Genomic DNA, 24458 nt, shown 5'->3' with positions numbered 1-24458 from the left:
ACAAAGAGTTAGCCATACTGACAAGTTCTCTGTCCACTAAAAATCTGATAAGGATTCCCTTAGCAGACTGGACCACTGTAGGAGCTACACACACACACACACACACACACACACAGCCAGAGGAAGAGTTGTTCAGTCCTCTCTTAAAACATGGAGTTAGCCTTTATTAAGCACAAATGTGCCGGACACTGCCAGGCACTTCACATAGAGTATTTCATTTAATGCAACAACCCTGCAGAATTGGCATTAACCTTATTTTGCAGATGGAACTCTGAAGCTCAACAAGGTTAATTAACTTGCTCAAGTCATAAAGAAGCCAATGTTATTCTCGAGGATTCCAAAACCCTTGCTCATTTTACTGGCCGTGCTGCTGTTGTCTTTTTGCACTTCATCTAGGAAGAACAGGGCCCAAGTATTCAGCTTCCCAGCTGTTGCCTCCTGTCAGGCCTATTGGACACCTCCTCTCTACCACTGTTTTCCAGAGAGTAGGTAACGCAGTTAGAAGTGCTATCTAGGATGAGAAGAAATGGATAGAGTTGGGGGCTGACCCAGAGCACAGGGGAATGGAGGCTAGAGCTGGGACATTAGAGGGCTGAGGTCTATGGTCCATGTCCCTGCGGCAGCACCTGCAGTCCAGTGAGGAGATATTTGGTTGAGGTCTTAGGCCTCTGGGGGGATGACGTTGCCAGGGATTGTGTCTCTGGGTGAGTGGTCAGAGTTCAAGGTGATATCTATGGGCAAGGAAGTGGTACCCAAGGTTGTTCCTGCGACTGAGTGGTCAGGGCCTGTGGCTAAGGGAGTGGTGTCTCCACCTGATGGGGTAGTGTCTGGGATTTGGGGACGACAGTGCATCCAGTTGTGGGCGATATCTCTGGGATAGCCCTTCGAGACTCGAAGCTGTCGGTTGAGCTGCCAATACTGTTTGCCCTTGAAGAAGTAGACGTGGCCATCCCGCCAACTCATAGCAGCTGAGACCTGGTCTGGCACTCCTGTAAACAACCTCTTGATGGGTTTGGGGTAGTGGCTGAAGTCAGTTCGGGCCAGCTCATCCCACTGCCAGTATCCGGAGCCCTAGGCATGGGGTAGGTAAGGAAAAGAGGAGCATGAGGAGACAGCTTAGGGACCCCAGGTACCTACCCTCGGTCCACAGCAGCTGCAAAACTCCCTTTAGAAACAAGTCTGAGCTTCTCCGTGTGAAGTAGCCCACCCATCCTAGGAAGGGATTTGCCCTTGATTTGAAGTATGTACCTTAAAGAGGAACACCTTTTGGTTGACTGGCCAATAGAGAGCTGCATCCAGGTTGGGTGCTACCCTATTCAGCTTCTTGGGGAAGCCAGGAGATAACTTGAAATTGACGTAGCGCCACACCTTGTCTCCTGAGAACATACAAGAACAAGTCACCTCTGTCTTCGGCTGGTAGTTTTGGTTCCTCCTTTGCACCCTCTCAGAAACTTCTCACCGCTCCCTCCCCTTTATGGCTTCTTTGATGGTAGCCCTCTCAGGTACGACACATAAACCCTTTACCCTTAAAGAAGTAAATCCATTGTGTCCGAGGAGAGTAGACGGCAGCATCCAGGTTTGCTGGGAGTCCCTCCCAGAGAGCAGATGCTTGGAATAAGGGACCCAGCCCGGAGTCTGTCACGGTCCACACGTAGCTCCCCTTGAAGGCATAGGTCTTCCCGCGGGGCCCTGAGAGCACAGGTGTGTCAGCAAATAAAAGACGGTCATCTCAGGCAGGCTGATAACTTTCCCTTCTCCCACAGCCTGATTCCTCAAAAATTCATCCAACTGTAGTTCAGTAAGATCAAGGAGGCAGAAGGAGGACCCAGAGTTCAGCCTCTCCTTTGTTGTTCAGAGCAATTGAGGTCTGGTCCGCTTAGCAAAACTAAAACCTTGCAGATAACTGCTTCCCCTTGGCTTCCAAGTTATTCTTCCATGCAGGTATAATACCTTCCCTAATAGACATCCAGTTAATATCGTTTTCTCCATCTTGCTGCATTTCCAGATGTGGCTCTTACAGCAACTGAGGTAAATGCCTACCTGGCCCATCTTTAATTTGGCTCTGAAGCCTCCCTCCCCATGCCACATGCCTCTTTCTATGACCACTACCTCCTGCCTGCTCATGCTGTGATCCTACGTCATCCCCATTTGTCCAGGTCTCAAGGTCAGCAGGCTGTCCTCACTGCTTGCCTATAGCCTGGAGGGGAAGGGCCTCACCCAACATTATGGCATCCAGTTCACCACTGCAGGGATCTGGCATAGGACTGGGTTCTGTGGGCACTTGGGGTACAATGAGTTCTGTCACTTCTTCCTCATCTTCTGTCTCAGGGTTCTTCTTGCCTGCAAGGTAATGTAATGCTGCTCAGAGAGAGAACTCTAACTCCTGACCTCCTCACTCCTCTGTCAGTTTGGCTCAGAGGCCCCATAGAGGTGGGGAAAGGGAATCCTAGATAGTTTCCCTTAGTGGGAGGCAAGATCATATTGATATTAGCAGGAGACATGTTTTGGTTTGTAGGAGAAAGGAGGTTTGTTGGAATATTCATTCTTCATCCCCAAGAATGGGTATGAGGGGAGACAGGCCCCAAAGCAAGATTAGATGTGGAAGTGTCAGAAAAACAGTCCTTGAAAATAGAAGTCTGAACAACTGGGCAGGAGGAAGAGAAATAAGCTAAGTCATTTCCCTCAATGGAGGTTAGAACTGCCTCTTCACACCTGAAGACGCTTATCAGATTGACCCTCATGATCACTAGGGGAAGGACTACCATAGAGAGCCTGGATCCCTGCCACATCATCTGGGTGCAGCTTGAAGTGGGGCCGGTAGCCAGCGTAGACAGGGGCCATGAGGGCTTGGGTATATCGGGAGTGCCCAAGCCCCAGGGCATGGCCCAGTTCGTGGGCTGCAATGATGCGAAGGTTCACCCCCTTGTAGGTCCCCTCAGTCCAGTGCTCATCTTCATCAAAGTGCACGCTGCCCAGCTCTGGAATGTCGGCATGCGCCAGGACCCTCCCTGGACAAAGGCAAAAGGTGGATAGGAAAGAGGTCAGAGCTCCTGTAATAAACTCCAATTACTCCATTCCCATAAGATCCCCCATCTGTGGTCACTGTCTCTTGGATACCTCGCTCTCTTCTTTCGGATTCCCCCGTCACCACCCAGTTCTTACACTCTGCTACGCTACCTCCCCACCACTCTCTCCTCTCTGGCCCAGTCCTCTCCGGGTTGTGCCTTGAGCAGCGTCCAAGGGAAGTGATCAGCTGCTCCCCAAGGGAATGTTAGAAGGTGGTTAGAGAGTATAGGGGTAGATGGGCATAGGGATCAGCCTAAACACTAAGGTTCCAGAGTCCATGGCTCAAGGGGACAGAGATAATCTCAGAGGTCTGTTTGGTGAGAGCCTAGAGCTGGTACCTACCAGGCCCATCAAAGGTATTGGAGCAGTACGGGCTTTGGCGGCCATGAAAGGAGAGGCGGATGTCAGCCCGGCCAGCCTTCACCTCCCGGAAGGTCAGGGGGGCCACACTGCTCCAGTACTGGAAGGCTTGAAGCAGGGCTGCACGGGCCGTGTCGGGTGGGAGGGTGGAAGGCAGGTTCAAGATGCGGAAGGTCAGGTGCTTCTTTCTCCAGCGGCCTGGTTATTGGACCAGGAAATAGATTAGAAACACAAATCCTCCTGCCAGCCAGAGAGCTCAGTATTCACTCAGCAGAGCTATGTAACAACCCTCCAGCCACGTGATGGTCAATCGGGTAATCACCAGGTGACCACCCATTCAACACTGAGCTAGTCCAGGCTGTCCATGCCACCTCTGCCTATCCCCCCTTTCCCAGGCTCAGGCCTCACCCAACAGCAGATATTTAAGGGTCTTCTGGTTGAAGGGGTCCTCCAGCCCACAACGGGGCTGACTCATGCGGGCCCTTGTGGCTTCATCCAGCTGACCTGAGACTGGAAGCTCAGATGCTTCCTGAAAAGCTCTGAAAAGAGGGAGAAGGGTAGGTCTAGCAAGGTAGGGGAATCTGGAATGACTGGGGATCTGAGGAAAGCTCTTTGGCTCCCTGCCGCCCAAAGTGATAGCCGAGAATCTCTGAAGCTGATGGGTTTACTCCCATATCCAGTTGCCATAAATTGGACTTTCTCTTCCGCTCTGGAGTTATGGCAATATTCCAACCTCACCTCCCCATCTCCAGGCTCTTACTCGGGTAAGGTTCTCCTCGGCGTAACCTTCCCCTCCCCCCCCACCCCCCACTGCAATCTAACTTGCTCTGGGGCATGTCCTGATCCCCTGTTCTGGAGACTCTCCCACCACTGCTCCCCGCTGAGGACCTGTCCTCTCTCAGACTTCTCCCCTCCTGGCTGGATACCACTCCCAGCCCAGCCTGCTCTGGGGCAACTTCATCCATCAGGCACTGCAGGTACCGTGGCTTTTCAAGGGATTGTGAACAGATGTGAGAGCAAAAAGAAAAAATGATCCATTGGATCCAAAATATAAAAAGAAAACTTCAAAATAGAAATAAATGATGAATTAAATGTCTACAAAAAGGCAACAGCACGTCAACAACTCAACCCCAACCCAACTCAATTCATACTTTTACATATAAATTATACTTACTGTGGGATGTGGCTCAATGTCAGTATTTGAATACAATGTGGAGCCTCCAAAGGAGTGTTTAGAGCCTCAGAAGACGCAATGACTGCTTCTCATCTTTGAGTCCCCATCACACCCGTGCCCACCACCCTCACAGTGATGCCCACCCATTCCCTAGATCCCAGCATGGATTTGGGCCAGGCAGAGGTGGGTTTAGGGAGAGGAAGGGACAAGAAGAGGGAAAGACCTTGCAACCTCAACCCTGAAGGCATGCGCTTTATGATCTCTCACCTCAGAGCCTCCATGATATCTTCTAGCCTGAAGTTATCAGGTCCTTCTAGAGGCTTCTGTAGGTACCCATATTGCAAAAGGTAATCCTATGATAGAGGCAGGGGTTAGCAGGGTAAAAAAGGGGGTTAGTCTCAGGGTAAAGCCTCTAAGTGACCTAACAGAACCATGTGGATAGGAGGGGACAGACGTGGAAGATGAAAGGAGAGGCACCTTAGGAAAGAGGCTCCGGTGGAACAAGAGGGAGGAGAGGAGGATGGGCAGGGATAGATCATGGAGTCGAGGAAGGAAGGGAAAGGCAGGCAGGTTGCGGTCAGGAGGGAGGCTTGGATGGGATATGGAACAGTACCCTCATTCCTCCCCTGGCTGAGGTCCCTCTTGCCCAGGGGACTCACCACTGCTGCCTCCTTCTCTGCAGGCCCCAGGGCCCGGCCTGTGACTGTCAAGGGAAGCAGGAAGCCCAGCCACAGCGGCCGCCAGTTCATGGTCCCACCACACAGGAGCTCCAGAGGCTGACTGTGGCCCCTGCCCTGAAATTTCTGGGAGCCTGAGGGAGCAAGGATGGGGGCAGGGGCACTCTTGCCTCCAGTTCTTTGCACTTTCTAGTCTCTGGTCCTCTTTATAAAACATCAGGGGAACTGGGGGGAGTGGAAGTGGGAGGTGACTCAGCCCAGAGATATGTTGTAATTCACCATTAACCCCTGCCCTGCCAGCGGGCAGAGTCAAGAAGATCCCCCAACCAGGCCCAGAGTGTTCTGCTGCAGGTAGGAAGACTATTCATACTGTTGGGCGGCGGCGGGGGGGGGGGGGGGGGGGGGGGGGGGGGGGGGTATTTTAGAAGGATGAGAAGCAGAATCTCTGCAGAGACTAGGGATCGGGACCACGGCCATCCCCTGGAGCTGGATGTTCCTATGCCCCAGCAACCCTGGGGCAGCAAACTCCTCATCTTCAACCTTCATGCCCCCCTGTCTCCTCTGGGATGGGGGGTGAGGGGGTGCGGGGTGGGGAGGGAGGTGAAGCTGAGAGGTAGAAAGCAGCTTAGGTGCTTGGATTTCAGGTGAAGGAATCAAGGATGAGGTCTTAGATATTTTTTGCCCCCAAGACCAAGTTGGAAATTTATGTTTGTTTGTTTTTTAAATATATTTTTATTGATTTCAGACAAGAAGTGGACAGAGACAGAGACACCAATGATGAGAGAGAACCATTGATCGGCTGCCTCCTGCAGGCCCCCCACTGGGGATCGAGCCCGAAATTCGGGGCCTGTGCCCTTGACCAGAATCGAACCGGGAACCCTTCAATCTGCAGGCCAACGCTCTATCCACTGAGCCAACCAGGCTGGGGCAGTGGTCGGCAAACTCATTAGTCAACAGAGCCAAATATCAACAGTACAACGATTGAAATTTCTTTTGAGAGCCAAATTTTTTAAACTTAAACTACATAGGTAGGTACATTGTTATTAACTTAATTAGGGTACTCCTAAGCTGGCCTTTGCTAAAAACATCCTCAATCTGACTGAGGTACGTTCGCTGAGGTCGACCCCTTCCACACTCGTCTTGTATACTTGTTTCGTCTATCTCCTTTCACTCACCCTCTCTATATGTCCAAACCATCTCAACATACTTTTCTCAATCCTCGACACTACATCTTCTTTCACTCCACAAGGAAAATCGACTTCCGCGCATGGGCCACGAGGTTTCAATCGCACTGTACGTGCTTGCCCGCATGTGGTATTTTGTGGAAGAGCCACACTCAAGGGGCCAAAGAGCCGCATGTGGCTCGCGAGCTGCGGTTTGCCAACCACTGGCTAGGGCCCAAGTTTGAAATTTAAATGCTCTTGAAGCCGACTTGTGTCTGCTTTCATAAAAAGTCATGATTTCAAGAATTGAATGAGCCTGGAATGGAGGTAGGGGTTCACAAGGGCCCAAAGAAGTAAAGGGCAGGAGACTGTGCACAGGGAGCTTCCAGAGAGGGTAAGGGCAGCCCAAGTGCCTGAAATGAGGGGAACCAGGATGCCAGTCAGGAGGTGCCCATCCTAAGGGTCATGGGGCTGTGGAAAGGTTCACTGAGAAGGCAGACATTTTTTTTTGTAATTTATCATTATTGTTGAAAGTATTACAGATGTCCTCCTTGTTTTTTTCTTGTTTGTTTGTTTCCCATTGAGCCCCTCTTCCCTACTCCCGTCCCTCCCAAGCCTTCGCCACACTATTGCCTGTGTTCATGCATATAAGTTCCCCAGTCTATTTCTCCTCCCCTCACCTTGAGAAGGCAAATTTTGGAGTCTGCCTATGAGCTGGATGGGGTGAAAGGGTACTGAGGGACAGGGGCAGTGCAGTCCTTGAGTAAAAGTGTAGAGCTGAGAAAAGCCAGCTGTGCTCATAAGTGCTGAGGGTTTGTACTGCACATTCACACTGAGTCCCTAGTGCCTACCCCAGGCTAGCTTAATCCTTCAGGTGGTGCTTAATAAATCTTTGTCAATAAATGATCAGGGTGGGAACCAGAGTTTAGAAAGTCCTGAATGCCATATAAGGAAGAGGGGGGAAATTACATTTTAGAAACCTACTTTGTGTTATTTGAGTTCTATTATCTCATTTAATTCTCACAACCCTCTTATGAGAGAAGAATAATTCTGGTCATTTTTTAGAAGAGAAAATGGAGAGCCAAAAAGAGAAACATGACTAAGGACATGGAGCTCCTAACTGATCTGGCCTGTATTTGAACCCTACTGGTGACTCCATAACACATGTACACTGATGCTTAGAGCTTTCTTGTTTTGTTTTTAATTGGAGAGAGAGAAAGACGTGACAGAGATACATTGATCAGTTGCCTCCCGCCCGTGCCCCAACCTGGGATCGAACCTGCAATCTAAGCTTGTTCCCTGACCGGGTTCAAACCCGTAATCTTCCAGTGCATGGGATGACGCTCCAACCAATGAGCCACACTGGCCAGAGCTAGAGCTTTGTTCTTTAAGTGGTTAGGAGCCAGGGATGGCTCTACTGTCATTTATGCATTACACAGCATTTGCCTACCATTCAAATGCCCTGGAAAGTAGTGATAGGAATGGGGGAAAGGTTACTAAACTCACATTCTCAGTAGGACTCCAATTTTGAGCCCTCCCCACACCCCAGCCTGAAAGGCGGATAGACTATAGGGCAGTGATGGCGAACCTTTTGAGCTCGGCGTGTCAGCATTTTGAAAAACCCTAACTTAACTCTGGTGCCGTGTCACATATAGAAATTTTTTGATATTTGCAACCATAGTAAAACAAAGATTTATATTTTTGATATTTATTTTATATATTTAAATGTCATTTAACAAAGAAAAATCAACCAAAAAAATGAGTTCGCGTGTCACCTCTGACACATGTGTCATAGGTTCGCCATCACTGCTATAGGGGAACACTCAACACCCCAGGATGGAGGTGGGGGAGACTCCTGACTCATATTGTTGCCCTCAATGATGCCGGTCACCTTCATCCACCCAGCACCCAACTGGGTAACAATCAGGTGACTAAGTCCCAAATGGCCAGTGACCAGCAAGGGAGGACAGAGAGCCTCTGACTGATGAGTCACAGAGGCCATGACTGTGGAAAGGTTGATGAGCCCATCACTAAGGTTGATGCCCCCAGGAAATGATGGAATTGGGTGACCAGCTCATGCTCAGCCCCCTACAGGGATCTTTCTTCACCCTGCCCATCTGTTCCTCTTTTCCACACCCCACCCCTCCGTCCCTCTGCTTTTGAACAAGACATGAACCAATTGAAAATGATAATATTTTTCTGATTAAAGTTTCTGTGTGTGTGTTTTTCTGAATAAAGGTTATTCGTTGCTCACTGTAGTAAATTTGGAAAATACCAAAATAAACAAGGAAGAAAATGAAGATCACCAGTAAATTCTACACAGAAGAGAACTACTAGTAACTCTGATGCAGTTACTTGGAACTGTGACCCTGAGTTTGGCTCCAGCTCTGCCTGCCCAGGCGCAGCCCCTGGAAACTGGCTGGTCTGGAAGAGACAGCAATAGAAAGCAGTTAGGATCATGGGGGAGGGTCAGGAGCTGAGGGCGGTGGCGGCGAGAGGAGAATACAGACAAGGAGGATACAAGGAAAAGGAGTAAATTCAGGTGGACGTGATGGCAGATTACTCCCCCAGGCACCTCATATAAGAAAAAAACCCATCGGGGATGTTTAGGACGGTGTGTGTTAGTGAGAGAGATGGTGGTTATCATGAAAGGTGACAGAGGGGGCACTCTAGCCTCCGAAGACCCTGGGGGCTAAGAACCACATTCTAGAGCAGGGGTGGACAAACTTTTTGACTCGAGGGCCACAATGGGTTCTTAAACTGGACCGGAGGGCCGGAACAAAAGCATGGATGGAGTGTTTGTGTGAACTAGTATAAATTCAAAGTAAACATCATTACATAAAAGGGTACGGTCTTTTTTTTTTTTTTTTTTTTTTAGTTTTATTCATTTCAAACGGGCCGGATCCAGCCCGCGGGCCGCAGTTTGCCCATGGCTGTTCTAGATAGTAAGAATCCGGGAGAGAATAGAGGAAAATAGTGAAAGCTGCCAGATAATTTATTGGTTTATTTATTTAAATCTCAGCAACAATTCTGAGGGCTGGTATTATCACCTATTTATAGAAAAGAAAAAAAAAACGAGTCTCTAATAGGTTGTTTTGGGTCACACAGCAAGAAGCAGCAGAGCCTCAGGCTCAAGCTATGGTCTTCCCCGCCCCCTTTCCCTGCAATCCCCCGGGGCACCCAAACAAAAGCCCCTGGGGCCAGGAGCTGCAGGCCGGGCGTAAGTACAAGGCCTGCATGACTAAGTCTGTCCCCATAATGGCGTCATGACCACCCCTCTGCCAGCCCCCACCCCCTGAGCCAGGCTGACCCAGCTCTTTTTCCCTCTGATTTGTCATCTCTCACTGGGGGAGCTGGGGGGATGTGTGTGAAGGGTCAGAACATGTGGTCTGCCTGCCACAAAAAGAGAACTTGACTCCATGAGAGAAAGAACTCCGGGGTTCTTTGGCTGGCTTGCTCCCTTCCTGCAATCTGGTTTCCCTCTCTGCCCACAGAAGAATGTGGATAGAAATATTTTTAATTATATATGTTAAACTGTCACGGGAGGGATTAGGTTAGAATCTGAGAGTATGTTCTAATGATCAGAGGCTATGGGGCTATGGGAGGAGGGCAAAGGTTTGTAGAGATCTCTAAGCCCAAGAGAAGCCAATCTCTACACGGTCACCCGCCCCCTCTGACAGACACCCTTACTGGAATGGGGTGGCCTGAAGGGCTACGTCCTGGTTTTTAAAGGGCAAGTCTGGGTCCTGAAGCTGGAAACGGGATGTGAGAAAAAGCTAAGTTGTAACTAAGTTAAGGCCAGCGTGCTCTTGATCTAGAGACGCTGGTTTTCTCCTCGGGGAGTCGGGATAAAGGGAACTTTCCCTGGCTGAATGGGATTGAGTTCTCTCCAAGCCACTCACTCTGGAAACGTCTGTTTTTAAGAAGAACTCCGCCCACATACATGCACTTCTTTAATTAGTCATGAGTTCCTAGAAGCCAGATGGGAAGTCATGGCCGGGATTGTGCACAGCTGGAACTGGTTAGAGACCAGGGAAGTGGGAGGAGTTTGGGGATGGCTCAGGCCTGGGCCAGCACATTCTGTTCTCAGGATACACCAAACTTGGTTGAGGACCCCCCATTAAGGACACTTTCTGGGGCCCTGCCTTGAACTGGTTTAATTGAAAGAACATCAGACCCAATTCTTAAGTTCTCCGGTTCTTGTCAAAGTGTGAAGAGGGCCAAGATCTGCTTCCCTTCTCCAATTCACAGAAAGGGTGTTATCCCACAAGACTCCCCTGGAGATGGCTGTAGGCTTCTGCTGGTGGTCCCATAACGCAGCAGAGTGCCAAAGGGATGCATGCAGGGATAAATTCTAGCGTCGAAACAAGGAAGGTAAGAGAAACCAAGATGGCGGCATAGATAAACACCTGAAATTGCTGCCTCGCACAACCACTTCAAAAATACAACTAAAAGACAAAACAGACATCATCCAGAACCACAGGAAGGCTGGCTGAGTGGAAATTCTACAACTAGAAGGAAAGAGAAAAGCACACTGAGACTCAGAGGAGGTGTGGAAGTACAGTGCAGAGGTACGGAGGTGCACACAGAAAGGGCTGGCAACTGAGGACACGGCTGTCTTTTTCAATCGGGAGGGAGTCACAAACTCCCAACTGCTCTGAACTCCAGTTCCAGGTGAGTCTCTGGGGACCCAGACTCATATGGGGAGAAACTGTCTGGCATTGGCGAAACTCGAGGGCGGCTTTCTCTCAGAGGTGCTTGCAGCGATGACCGCAGGACACTGAGACCCAGGGCCTCTTAGGGCAGGACTGAGGAACAGCCATAGCTGTTTGCTCAGCCCTGTTGATTCCCTAAGACCCTGCCCCACCCAAGCTGTGCGCAGAGGCTTTGCATACGAATGCCTTGGCCCTTTGCAATCTAAAATTACCTAACAAACTGCAGCGGGGTCAGAGAGACCCAGCACATCCAAAAGAAAGCCCAAGGCCCCACAGCAGCTTGCATTGCTTCACAGCTGGGCCTCATCTGGGCACCTCCAAACCCCAAACAAGGAAGAGGAATCTGCAGAACTCTCCGTAGCTCCTGCTGGGTAGCATCAGGCAGAGGCTAAATTAGCGCCTCCTTAGAGATCCAAGAGCCAGGGTACCCAGTGGTCAGAGTGGGACCTTCCAGATTACAACCCTTCACATCCATAAGGGACACACTCAGGGGGCAGACTCAGTGAGCACCAAAGCCCCACTGAAGCAAGCCTTGCCCATAAGGGTGTCTCCAGCACAGAAGTTCTCCCACCATAAACACAGCTGATTCTCACAGCCAGTTGGCCTGGAGGTCAATTCCCCCCAGTGATACCAACAACAATCAAGGCTTAACTACAACAAGACTGTGCACAAAGCCCACAAAGGGGTGCACCAAGAGTGTCCACCTCAGGTAATTGGGGAGGCTGAGCCACTGGGCCCTATAGGACACCTAGCACAGAAAGCCACTCTATCAACACAGGGAAGCAGCCAAAATGCGGAGACAAAGAAACAGGTCACAAATGACAGAAATGGAGGAAAGCAAACTACTGGATATAGAGTTCAAAACCACGGTTATAAGGTTTTTCAAGAATTTTCTAGAAACTGCTGATAAATTTAGTGAGACCCTCGAGGATATGAAAAAGGACCAACTAGAAATTAAGCATACACTAATTGAAATAAAGAATAATATACAGAGATCCAACAGCAGACTAGAGGATTGCAAGAATCAAGTCAAAGATTTGAAATATGAAGAAGCAAAAAACACCCAACCGGAAAAGCAAAATGAAAAAAGAATCCAAAAATATGATGATAGTGTAAGGAGCCTCTGGGACAACTTCAAGCATACCAACATCCGAATTATGGGGGTGCCAGAAGAAGACAGAGAGTAAGATATTGAAAACCTATTTGAAGAAATAATGACAGAAAACTTTCCCTACCTGGGGAAAGAAATAGACTTACAAGTCCAGCAAGCACACAGAACCCCAAACAAAAGGAATCCAAAGAGGACCACACCAAGACACATCATAATTAAAATGCCAAGAGCAAGCCGAAACCGGTTTGGCTCAGTGGATAGAGCGTTGGCCTGCGGACTGAAAGGTCCCAGGTTCGATTCCGGTCAAGGGCATGTACCTGGGTTGCGGGCACATCCCCAGTAGGAGATGTGCAGGAGGCAGCTGATCGATGTTTCTTTCTCATTGATGTTTCTAACTCTCTATCTCTCTCCCTTCCTCTCTGTAAAAAATCAGTAAAATATATTTTTTTAAAAATGCCAAGAGCAAAAGACAAAGAGAGAATCTTAAAAGCAGCAAGAGAAAGACAGTCAGTTACCTACAAGGGAGTACCCATATGACTGTCAGCTGATTTCTCAACAGAAACTATGCAGGCCAGAAGGGAGTGGCAAGAAATATTCAAAGTGCTGAATACCAAGAACCTACAACCAAGATTACTTTATCCAGCAAAGCTATCATTCAGAAGTGAAGGTCAGATAAAGAGCGTCACAGATAAGGAAAAGCTAAAGGAGTTCATCACCACCAAACCAGTGTTATATGAAATGCTGAAAGGTATCCTTTAATAAGAGGAAGAAGAAGAAAAAGATAAAGATACAAACTATGAACAACAAATACACATCTATCAACAAGTAAATCTAAAAATCAAGTGAATAAATAATCTGATGAACAGAATAAACTGTTGATTATAATAGAATCAGGGGCATAGAAAGGGAGTGGACTGACTATTCTTGGGGGTAAAGGGGTGTGGGGGATGTGGGAAGAGACTGGACCAAAATCGTGCACCTATGGGTGAGGACAGTGGTTGGGGGGTGAGGGCAGAGGGTGGGGTGGGAAACGGGTGGAGGGGAGCTATGGGGGGAAAAAGAGGAACAACTGTAATAATCTGAACAATAAAGATTTAATTTTAAAAAAAGAAAAAAGGAGAAGTCAAGGCAGGAAATAACATGTATGCAAGCGTATGAGTGCATAAAATAAAAATATTCAAACATAAAAAAAAAAAAGAAACCACATAGTTTAGGCATAGTTGGTGATTAAATAAATTGATATTTGTTGTAGCTATTAAAAAAAGAAAAAGAGCCCTGACTAGTTTGGTTCAGTGGATAGAGCGTCGGCCTGAGGACTCGGGGTCCCAGGTTCGATTCCGTCGGGGGCATGTACCTTGGTTGCGGGCACCCCCTCAGTGGGGGATGTGCAGGAGGCGGCTAATTGATGTTTCTCTCTCATCGATGTTTCTGGCTCTCTATCCCTTTCCCTTCCTCTCTGTAAAAAAATCAATAAAATATATTTAAAGAAAAAAAGAAAAAAAAAAAGAGAGAAAGAGCGCCAGGGTCTCGGTGCGGTTCTTGGACCGAGGCTGGTTGGGAGGTTGCCTTGGGCTCGCTGAAGCGGCACCTGGGAGACGATGGCGGAGGGAGATCATCGCAGCACCAACTTGCTGGCTGCAGAGCCTGCAAGTCTGGAAGAGCAGCTGCAAGGATGGGGAGAGGTGATGCTGATGGCCCACAAAGTCCTCCGATGGGAAAGAGCCCGGTTCCCGCCTGCCATCGTGGGTGTGGTTTCCTCGGTGTTTCTGACCACTGAGCAGCAGCAAAGATCCCATGAAGTTTGCAGCAATCTAGTAAAAACCCGTCGCAGAACTGTGGGCTGGTGGAAACGCCTCTTCACACTAGAGGAGGAAAAGGCGAAAATGTACTTCATGGCCATGATCATTTCTCTGCTGCGGTTGCTTGGGTGGGACAGCAGGTCCACAACCTTCTTCTCACCTACCTGATAGTGACTTTCTTACTGTGGCTTCCTGGACTAAACCAACATGGAATCATTTCGAAGTACATTGGAATGGCCAAAAGGGAGATGAACAAGCTTCTTAAGCAAAAAGCAAAGAAAAACGAGTAACGCATCTTCTTTATTCAGTGTGATTAATGGAGTATGCATTGTGCGTGGGAACAGTTTCTGCTACCTGGATACTAAAGTGTTACAGAAGTAGCTCTTTGCTCTCACGCATTCTGCCCTTAGTTACTAGAAATTGAGACTCGCCACGCAAGCCTTCATACAGAGTCTTCATGTCAAGTGTATCTGGGGGCATTCTCATCAGCTGGCCTTATATGGACAACTCATGAATACAACTTGTTTTGATTTTTCTCACGCAGGGTTGATTACTTATAGGCAGCTTCCTTTAAAATAACATAGTGATGAACTTCAATCTTTAGTACAGCTAAATGACTTTGGATAATGGTTCAAGATGATCTTTGCTTTAGCTAGATACAAGGTGTAGTGGTCTGTGGCTATAGGAAACTGGTTGTACCGTCTCCTTCCCAGTCTGCTTAAAAAAATGTCCAGCTTCAAGAACATAGAGACCAAGTTTACCACTTCAATGGAGAGACCAATTCTGTTTCTATACCATGGAGAAGCACCCTCATGAAATAAAATGAAACCAATTACATGCCCTAGTATGTGTTGGTTTCTCCCTGGTGCAAAACTGAGCAACTGATCCTCCGAAATGGGGAACCTGACAGTCTTAGAGCTTTTGTCCCGTTGCACTTAGCTTTCAAGTTAGTAGGTCCTAAAGGCTTTTTTTTTTTTTCCTAAAGGCTTTTTATTTTTTATTTTATTATTATTTTTTTAAATATATTTTATTGATTTTTTACAGAGAGGAAGGGAGAGAGATAGAGAGCCAGAAACATCGATGAGAGAGAAACATTGACCAGCTGCCTCCTGCACATCCCCCACTGGGGATGTGCCCGCAACCCAGGTACACGCCCCCGACCGGAATCGAACCCGGGACCCTTCAGTCCGCAGGCCGACGCTCTATCCACTGAGCCAAACCGGTTTCGGCAACCTAAAGGCTTTTTAATAGCAGGCTTCCAAAAGCTTGAATTTAGGATTTTTAGCATACTTTAGTTTCAGATTTTCAGCTGTCTATAACTAAAGTACATAGAGATGAAGACTCGTGCCTATGACTTTTACTCTAAGACCAGCTAATAAAGGACAAAAGTCTTCTTCCTGTGTTTCATCAAGATTCAGTAGAAAATAATTTTCTCCCACTCATTTTTCAATTCTCATTTTATGGTAATGTTTGCTGCTTGGTCCCCATAGATTTGGTCTAGGAGGTGGTGACTATGCTGGCATCTGACTGCTTTCCCTAGATATTTCTCTAAAGATTATAAGGGCTGTTGGTGAGAGCAAACTTGTGTACATGATAGAAGGCCTTAGGTCTATAGCAGGGGTCCTCAAACTACGGCCCGCGGGCCACATGCAAATACAAATATTGTATTTGTTCCCATTTTGTTTTTTTACTTCAAAATAAGATATGTGCAGTGTGCATAGGAATTTGTTCATAGTTTTTTTTTAAACTATAGTCCGGCCCTCCAACGGTCTGAGGGACAGTGAACTGGCCCCCTGTTTAAAAAGTTTGAGGACCCCTGGTCTATAGCGATGTTCTAACTCTTGGAAAGTGTTTTAGAATCATTTTCCCTCTCAGTAGCTAGATATTTAGAGTAGTTGAAAACTGTGGAATGAACCTTTTTTTTTTTTTAATATATTTTATTGATTTTCTACAGAGAGGAAGGGAGAGAGATAGAGAGTTAGAAACATCGATGAGAGAGGAACATCGATCAGCTGCCTCCTGCACATCTCCTAGTGGGGAAGTGCCCGCAACCCAGGTACATGCCCTTGACCGGAATCGAACCTGGGACCTTTCAGTCCGCAGGCCGACGCTCAATCCACTGAGCCAAACCGGTTTCGGCTGGAATGAACCTTTTAAGGGCCGAAAATGTGACATATTTGGGAACAATTCTTTAACTCTGTTAACTAGCTGTAATATAGTTCTGTGAATTTATTGCACTGATGCTGTAAAACCTGGATCTTGTGGTATATCTGTCCCTACATAAGTGTTGTTTTCTCCCCTTCAATATTGCTGTCAACAGTGGCACCCATGTAGAATATGTTTGAGTTTTTTGTTTCATACTACAAGCTACCTTAATTTACATGTGTTTCCTCATTGTAAATAAGCCTGTCTTCTTTTTTTTTTTTTTTAAATATATTTTATTGATTTTTTACAGAGAAGAAGGGAGAGGGATAGAGAGTTAGAAACATCGATGAGAGAGAAGCATCGATCAGCTGCCTCCTGCATGCCCCCCAGTGGGGATGTGCCCGCAACCAAGGTACATGCCCTTGACCAGAATCGAACCTGGGACCCTTCAGTCCGCAGGCCGACGCTCTATCCATTGAGCCAAACCAGTTCGGCAAGCCTGTCTTCTTATCTGGATTTTTTGTGTGTATACATGTTCTACCAACTACTTTTGTGATTTTAATTCTGTATTACTGCTTCTACTTCGTTTTGTGAAAAGGGGAAAAATAAAAGCTGGTATCCCTTAAAAAAAAAAAAAAGAAAAGAAAAGAAAGAAAAAAAGAAAAAAAGAAAGGTAAGGTAATCTTATATAATAAAGCAGGAATATGCAAATTGACCATCACACCATAACAGTCAAGATGGCTGCGCCCACAGTGGAGGCAGGGATTCCATAACACAAGATGGCTGTGCCCACAGTGGAGGCTGAGTTCCCATAAGAAGCCTTAATGAACAATCAGCATGGACCTGAGGCTGCGTGGTGCTGGGTCAGGGCAGGGGACGTGAGGCTGTGACCCCCGCCCGGTGGAGTTTGACAGGGGACCTCAAGCTGCGCCCCCAGCCCAGTGGGGCTTGATGGGGGTGGGGCAGGCTGGGGCTGGGTCTTGCATGATTTCAAGGTGCACGAGGGTAGGTGGGGACTTGACTCTGGGTCCCGTGGCACGCCCCAGACTCTGACAGGAGGAAGATTTTCATATACATTTTACTAATTTTCTTTCATCTCTGACACTTCTATTATAGAGAAAGGGCAAATAGCAATATTAAAATATTTCCTCTAATTAATTTCCATTTAATGTGCATGAATTTCATGCACCGGGTCACTAGTAAAGAAATAAGGAGCTTAAGTGTTCTTTCAGCATCTGGGATGATAGGGAAATGGTGGTTACAAGGAATTTTTGCTCCTTCTGGGAATGACAGCTTTTTCCTTAATAAAAACCAAACTGATCTTTATTGCTTTTCCCAAGGGAAGTGGACTGTGGGGAGAACTTTGGCCTTGTGTCCTCACTCCATGACCCCAGGAAATAGATCTGTCCTAATATTTGGGGACTGTCCTGGGCCTGGAAAGTCCATCTTTGGCTCTTTTTTTGTTGGCAAAAGCATTTGATAGGGGGTGGGCAGGGGAAGAAGTTCGCACTGACTTCCCCCTTTGAAGGGGGAAATAACTAGACAGGGGAGGGAGACCTAGAAAAGACTCAATTCTGTCTCTGCCAGGCCAGCAATGAAGAGAGGGCTATTGGGGCGAGAAGGCTGCCCTTGATGGGGAGCTATATAGGAGGTGGGTTTGCCTCTATCTCCTGTTTTGCCCCTAATTTTCCTAAGAAGGATAGTGGGTGTTTACCAGTGTGGTTTTGTTTTTTTATTGGTTTCGTTAATTGACAATGGGGGAAGAGCTGACATTGTGTACAAGTGTATACTCACAAAGGGAGGAAGAGCTAAAACATTTTAAAGTGCCAGAGGGGCACAACCCAGTTTGAGTTTGAGCTGCATGCAGTTTTGTCACGATGAGCACCACCCCTCAGCCATGAAAAAAGTTTCTAAAATGGGAAAGAGGAAAAGATAGCTAAGGGAGAAGACCACTGATCCTCAGACTGTATTCTTAGATTTTTTTCATCCAGAAGCTAATCTTAAGGATGTGTGTGGTTGCCTATTGCTCATTTTGTAAGACCCATTATAGTGTGTGTGTGTGTGTGTGTGTGTGTGTGCAGGCGCACATGCAGGTACTCGCGCTTTATTATAGGAGTGATACTCTGTTGTAAAAAAAAAATGAGATAACTGTCCACCTGCTTTCAAAAAGGAAGTGCCAGATATTGATGGGATCAGAGCACAGTGGGAGGAAAGAGTTAAGAGATCTTTGAAGACCAAGAGCTGGAACAGGTGAAAAATAATCCAGTTGATCACTGGCCACAAAGCAAGGCTGACCATTGACCAGAATAGCCATAGCCAGGATGGTCAATAACATCAGAGAGAACTGATCAGCAAGGGTGTTAATGGTGGTAGCCGGTGACAAAAAGGGAATTGAAAAAAAGCAAGTGAAAAAGGCAATCAGGATGGGGAGCTGAAGGAGCATGGAAAACCAAACCCAGCTTGGGCTAAGGCAGTGATGGCGAACCTTTTGAGCTCGGCGTGTCAGCATTTTGAAAAGCCCTAACTTAACTCTGGTGCTGTGTCACATATAGAATTTTTTTTTTATATTTGCAACCATAGTAAAACAAAGACTTATATTTTTGATATTTATTTTATATATTTAAATGCCATTTAACAAAGAAAAATCAACCCAAAAAAATGAGTTCGCATGTCACCTCTGACACGCGTGTCATAGGTTCGCCATCACTGGGCTAAGGTCATGTGTTGAGAGCAAAGCCAAAGAGTTCTACTTTTGGCTAGCAGACTGGGTGAATGAGTACAGTACTGGAAGCCAATTCCAGCATGTCAGCAGGGCCGAATCATCTGGAAATGGCTGAGGGCATTTCCCAAACCTGAAAAGGATGCATAAAATGATTGCTTGCTGCCAGACAGCTGAGGGCATTTCAATCTACATGTTATTGCCTCCTGCTGGACAAACACCTGAACAGCCTTAGGCAATTCTTCCAATCTGACAATGGATTCTGTATACCAAAACCCTGGCCTTTGATGTGCTTATCTACCTTGCCTTAGGACAATTTGTGATAATAAATAGCAAGGGATCCTGAGACAATGGAGAACGTAGTTCCTTTAGCTAAGTCTTCTCTGACTCCCCAAAATGCCTTTCAAAATTATGTTTCGTCTCTGGACTCTTTATTAATTTACACATAGCTCCTTCTCCAGATTTCTGAAACCTTCTAGATGCTGGATTAAGACCCCCGACATTAGTAAAATATTGGCAAAAGTTGTATTCATCCATCATTCATTGCTTCACTAATTGAATCTGCCAGTGCTTCTTAAACTTTTCTGACAAAATTCCTCAGGTAGATTATGAAAACGTATGCTCAGAGGGTAGATGTGAGTATTTAACTGTGATGGTCACTTCTTTCAGGAATTTGTCCATCTCACAATGATTACTCCTTCTCTGTCCCTCTCCCACAGGATCAGATGGGTGGCTTCCAGCAGCCATGGTTATGCCATGTAAAACTAAATATATAATTCTAGGTTGATAGTTTTTTTCTCCTTTGAGTACTTTAAACTGTCTTCTGATCTCTATAGTTTCTGTTGAGAAGTCCATGGTAATTCAAATCATTGTTCCTCTGTATATAATGTGTCCTTTTTTTCTGTTTTCAAGATTGGTTCTAATTTTTGGTTTTCAACAGTTTGACTGTGATGTGCTTAAATGTGGTTTGCTGAACTTCTTTTATCTGAAAATTTATGTCTTTCACCAAACATGGGAAGTTTTTTCAGTCATTATTTTTTCAAAGTCTTTTCTGCCCCATTCTTTCTTTCCTCTCCTTCTGCGACTCTAATTACATTTATGTATATTAGATTTCTGATATTGTCCTATAGTTTTCTGAAGTTCTGTTTATATTTTTCAATCTTTAAAGAATATATATGTTCTTGCCCTAGCCAATTTGCTTAGTGGTTAGAGTGTTGGCTTGAGCTTGAAAGGTCACAGGTTCGATCCAGGTCAGGGCAAGTTCAGGAGGTAATCAGGAGGCAACCAATCATGTCTCTCTCTCATATCGATGTTTCTCTCTGTCTTTCCCTCTCTCTCCCACTCTCCTAAAAATCAATGGAAAAATATCCTCCAGTGAGGATTAACAACAACAACAAAAAAGTGTTTTCTGAATTTAATAAAATTCCATGACTTGTTGCTTTCCCAAAAGATCCTTTAACATTTCCTCTCTCCTCCTCTCAGCCAATTACATTACCTGCATTCAGTCAATTACTCATTTTGGAGTATAACTTCCATCACTTCTACTGTTTAACATCTTCTTTGATCTCCAAGGGAGAAAAAAATGCATTCCTTATCTGTTTTGAGAGACAGCAATATTGACCAAAAATTGTACCCTCTGAATCCCAGATTCTCTAACTTCCTCAATTTGTAAGACTAGGTCAGTCAGTGGTCGGCAAACTGTGGCTCGCGAGCCACAGGCGGCTCTTTGACCCCTTGAGTGTGGCTCTTTCACAAAATACCACGTGCCGGGCGCGCACGTACAGTGCGACTGAAACCTCGTGGCCCAGGCGCAGAAGTCGGTTTTCAGCCTGGGCGAGTCTATTTTGAAGAAGTACTGTTGATATTTGGCTCTGTTGACTAATGAGTTTGCCGACCACTGGACTAGGTTATACTTGCAGAGGGGAGGGAGATCTAGGTACCCTCTCCTGGGATGCCTGGGAGCCTGAAAAGATTTTCTAGTTGATAAACCTGTCTGCTAATCTCAAAACAAGTTGGAGTTGAGGGGCAAGATAACTTGCAAATATTGGCCCCTCACAGTACCACCTAGTGGACAATAAGAAACTAACACATGGGCTCTGAGACCATGAGGGTAAATGGCCAGTCCTAAAATAATTCACTTCTAGATCCCGAGAATCTTTGCTATTTTCCTTAGAAGGGAATCATCTGCAACGAGGAAAGAACTTCCAAATAAATCGTAATAAAGCTTCAGGAGTAAAAAGAAAGCCAGGGGTGAATTTACTTTGCCATAGCAAATAAGGGTCTGTTGGGGAAATAGTTAAACTAATATCCTCCCAGGCCACCCACCGCAAACACACAGACCAGAGGGGAGTGTGTGTTGCTTCAGCCCCTCAGTATTGATGTTATTGGTGGCTTTCAAATGTATTTTCCTGCAAACCAACGTAAGAAATATTTCTTCTGAAACAAAAGTATCATGAGACATATTTACCCTTATTAAGCACCAATATCTGCTATTTTCTATACTAGTCACAACTTTCTAAATTCACTTCATTACCCACATTTAGAAAAACACAGCTTATGTGCAAATTTTCGTCCTATATCAGGTGATTAACATTGATTTTTTTAAAAATATTTTATTGATTTTTTACAGAGAGGAAGGGAGAGGGATAGAGAATTAGAAACATTGTTGAGCAAGAAACATCAGTCAGCTGCCTCCTGCACGCCCCCTACTGGGGATGTGCCTGCAGCCAAGGTACATGCCCTTGACCGGAATTGAACCTGGGACCCTTCAGTCCGCAGGCTGACGCTCTATCCACTGAGCCAAACCGGTTAGAGCAACATTGATTTTTAAAAAAATATATTTATTGATTTCAGAGAGAAAGGGAGAGACAGAAATATCAATGATGAGAGATAATTATTGATCACCTGCCTCCTACACACCCCCTACTGGTGATCAGGGCATATGCCCTGACCAGGAATTAAACTGTGACCTCCTGGTTCATAGGTTGATGCTCAACCACTGAACCACACTGGCTGGGCAACATTGATTTTATGTAAGGAAATATGGTCCTGAAAAATTGAAAGCAGCCCTAGCTGGTTTGGCTCAGTGGATACAGCGTCAGCCTGTGGACTGAAGGGTTGCGGGTTTGATTCAGGTCAAGGGCACATGCCCGGGTTGCGGGCTCGATCCCCAGGAAGGGGTGTGCAGGAGGCAGCCAATCAGTGATTCTCATCATTGATGTTTCTATCTCTCCCTCTCCCTTCTTCTCTGAAATCAATTTTTTAAAAAAAGGAAAGAAAAACTGAAAGCAAATCCATACCTGCCTTTCATGATGCCAAGCCTCACCTGAGGATATTTTCTCCATTGCTTTTTTTCTTTTTAATATGTTTTTATTGATTTTAGAGAGGAAGGAAGAAGAAGAGATAGAAACATCAATGATGAGAGAGAATCATTGATCAGCTGTCTCCTACATGCCCCACACTGGGGCTTGCAACCCAGGCATGTGTCCTGACCGGGAATTGAACCGTGACCTCCTGGTTCAGAGGTCAATGCTCAACCACTGAGCCACGCTGGTGGGCTCCATTGCTTTTTACAGAGAATGGAAGGGAGGAAAGGAGGAAGGGAGGGAGTGAGGGAGTGAGCGGGAGAGAGAGAAAAACATCAATGATCATGTGAGAGAGACATATCAATCGGTTGCCACCCGCAGAAATCCTGGCTGGGGCTGGAACCTGCAGCACAGGTACGGGCCTTTGACAAGGAATTGAACCCCACCACTCTTTGGTGCACAGGCCGGCACGCTAACCACTGAGATCACCGCCAGAGCCTCCCTGCCTTTCTCTTTTTAAAAAAAAAAAAAGTATTTTTATTGATTTCAGAGAGGAAGAGAGTGATAGACACATCAATGATGAGAGAGAATCATTGATCAGCTGCCTCCTGCATGCCCCCTGCTGGGGATCAAGCCCAAAACCCAGGCATGTGCCCTTGAATGGAATCGAACCTGAGACCCTTCAGTCCGCAGGTCGACGCTTTATTCACTGAGTCAAACTGGCTAGGGCATCCCTGCCTTTCTCGAGATGCAAGTAATGATATTTTTCAAAATCCAACTCCACCATTAAGCCTCTCCATACCCTAAATCAAAATAAATTCTTTCTTAGCTCTCCCTCAACACATTGTTGATACCCCTACCATAGAACTTAATTAAATCTGTCAAGCACTTAATTTGTGACTTGCACAATTTAATAGCTTTTTCAAATGAAGGGTCTACAATGTATTCATAATTGCATCCCTCCCAACTAGCAAAATGACTGACAGAGCCCAACAAATAACAAAATAAACTTTAATCAAACCACTAAAGACCCAAGAAAGTTAAAGGTTTACTGAAGTGAATCCTTTTGCAAAACAAATAATGGTTTTAAAAGTATAGATCCCTCAGAAACGTCTAAACTTACAAAGCATCAAACTCCTCCATATAAGCCAATTAAACCTTATTTATAAAATCCTTATAATTGTGTAGGGGTCCTACACAAGAGAGCGCAGGCTGTTGGTCTCACACTGAGGTGCCTAGTCGAGTCCTCATTTTTTTGGCAAGGCACAAATTATCCCTCCTCTTCTGTTTCTCCATGTGGCTTGCAGCCTCATTCACTCAGTCAAATATTTGAGAGTTTACTATGCACTGGGATGCAATGATGTTAAACACAAGCTCAGGGCTTGAGGCACCCCTGATTGATGAGGAAGGGGGCTAACAAGTAAACAGCGTGACAACATAATGTAATACACATCATTACAAAGGTTAAGTGCAAGTGATAAGGAAGCAAGTTAAGAGAGGCACCTAAATCAGCATTGGAGGGTAATGGAAGTCTTCCCAGATAGGATAACATTAAAGATCCAAAGGATAAGAAAGAGTTGACTAGGAAGAGTGGATCAGGAAGAGAATGTAGGCAAAGGAACCAGTAAGGGTAAACGACTGAGGTTGAGAGAGAATATGACTCATTTGATGAACTGAAAATCGTTCAGTAAAGTTGGAGCAGTTTGACCACAGTTGAGGAATGGCAAGAAACAAGGCCAGACTGAGTGGGACCTTTAGGCTAATAACTTCGAACTCCTGAAAAAGGTCATTACTGACGTCCCCCTCTGTTGGTTTCTGCACCAGCAGCTGACTAGAAAGAAAGATTGATAGGCGAAGGAGTGGAAACCAGAGCTCATGAAACCATTCAGTGGCAGCTCTCTTTTGGCTGTGAATTTCTTTACTTGTATCATTAATTTGCCCCACAATGTTATCTTAGGGTGGCATCTGATAAGATAAAATTTCAGATGAGCTGCCCCAAAGAAGCCGTGAAGCAAGTTGATTATCTTAGAAAGAAACAGTAAGGGAAGATTAAAAATGGCGGCAGAGTAAGTGAATGATGCACAGATACGCTCCCAGGACCAAACTGGAATTACAACTAAAATACAGAAAAACTTCCTGAATAATGACCGGAAGACTCGCTGGAGAGAACCCTGATAATTGAGAAAGAAAGTAATGGTGTTACAAAGGCCCCACTGCTATGCAA

General features: G+C 46.1%; 1 protein-coding gene and 1 pseudogene across 1 annotated transcript; one reads left to right on the top strand and one right to left on the bottom strand.

The window, feature by feature from the left end:
- Window positions 1–143: 143 nt before the first annotated feature.
- MMP19 (matrix metallopeptidase 19) lies at window positions 144–5481 on the bottom strand. Its single transcript, XM_070410049.1, has 9 exons — window positions 5260–5481; window positions 4868–4953; window positions 3835–3965; window positions 3409–3624; window positions 2763–3008; window positions 2218–2340; window positions 1525–1689; window positions 1249–1376; window positions 144–1071 (listed from the first exon to the last, which is right to left on the bottom strand). The coding sequence occupies exons 1-9, from the start codon at window positions 5347–5349 to the stop codon at window positions 661–663; spliced, it is 1596 nt and encodes a 531-aa protein (XP_070266150.1). The 5' UTR covers window positions 5350–5481; the 3' UTR covers window positions 144–660.
- An 8232-nt stretch (window positions 5482–13713) lies between these two features.
- LOC139005439 (ADP-ribosylation factor-like protein 6-interacting protein 1 pseudogene) lies at window positions 13714–14378 on the top strand (annotated as a pseudogene).
- The last annotated feature ends 10080 nt before the right edge of the window (window positions 14379–24458 follow it).

This window comes from Myotis yumanensis, unplaced genomic scaffold, assembly GCF_028538775.1.
Source record: "Myotis yumanensis isolate MYYU_CA2020_CCGP unplaced genomic scaffold, mMyoYum1.0.hap1 SCAF_3, whole genome shotgun sequence".
In the NCBI taxonomy this organism is placed as follows: domain Eukaryota; kingdom Metazoa; phylum Chordata; class Mammalia; order Chiroptera; family Vespertilionidae; genus Myotis; species Myotis yumanensis.
This window is presented reverse-complemented; position numbering and strand designations above follow the sequence as displayed.

What these genes read in the sequence shown, in the direction of transcription:
- MMP19 (XM_070410049.1), bottom strand. Translation starts at nt 5,349, where the DNA reads ATGAACTGGCGGCCGCTGTGGCTGGGCTTCCTGCTTCCCTTGACAGTC. An exon ending in CAATACCTTTGATGGGCCTG is followed by an intron (nt 3,009 to 3,408) that starts GTAGGTACCAGC and finishes GCCTTTGTCCAG; the next exon opens with GGAGGGTCCTGGCGCATGCC. An exon ending in AGGGATCCAGGCTCTCTATG is followed by an intron (nt 2,341 to 2,762) that starts GTAGTCCTTCCC and finishes ATTACCTTGCAG; the next exon opens with GCAAGAAGAACCCTGAGACA.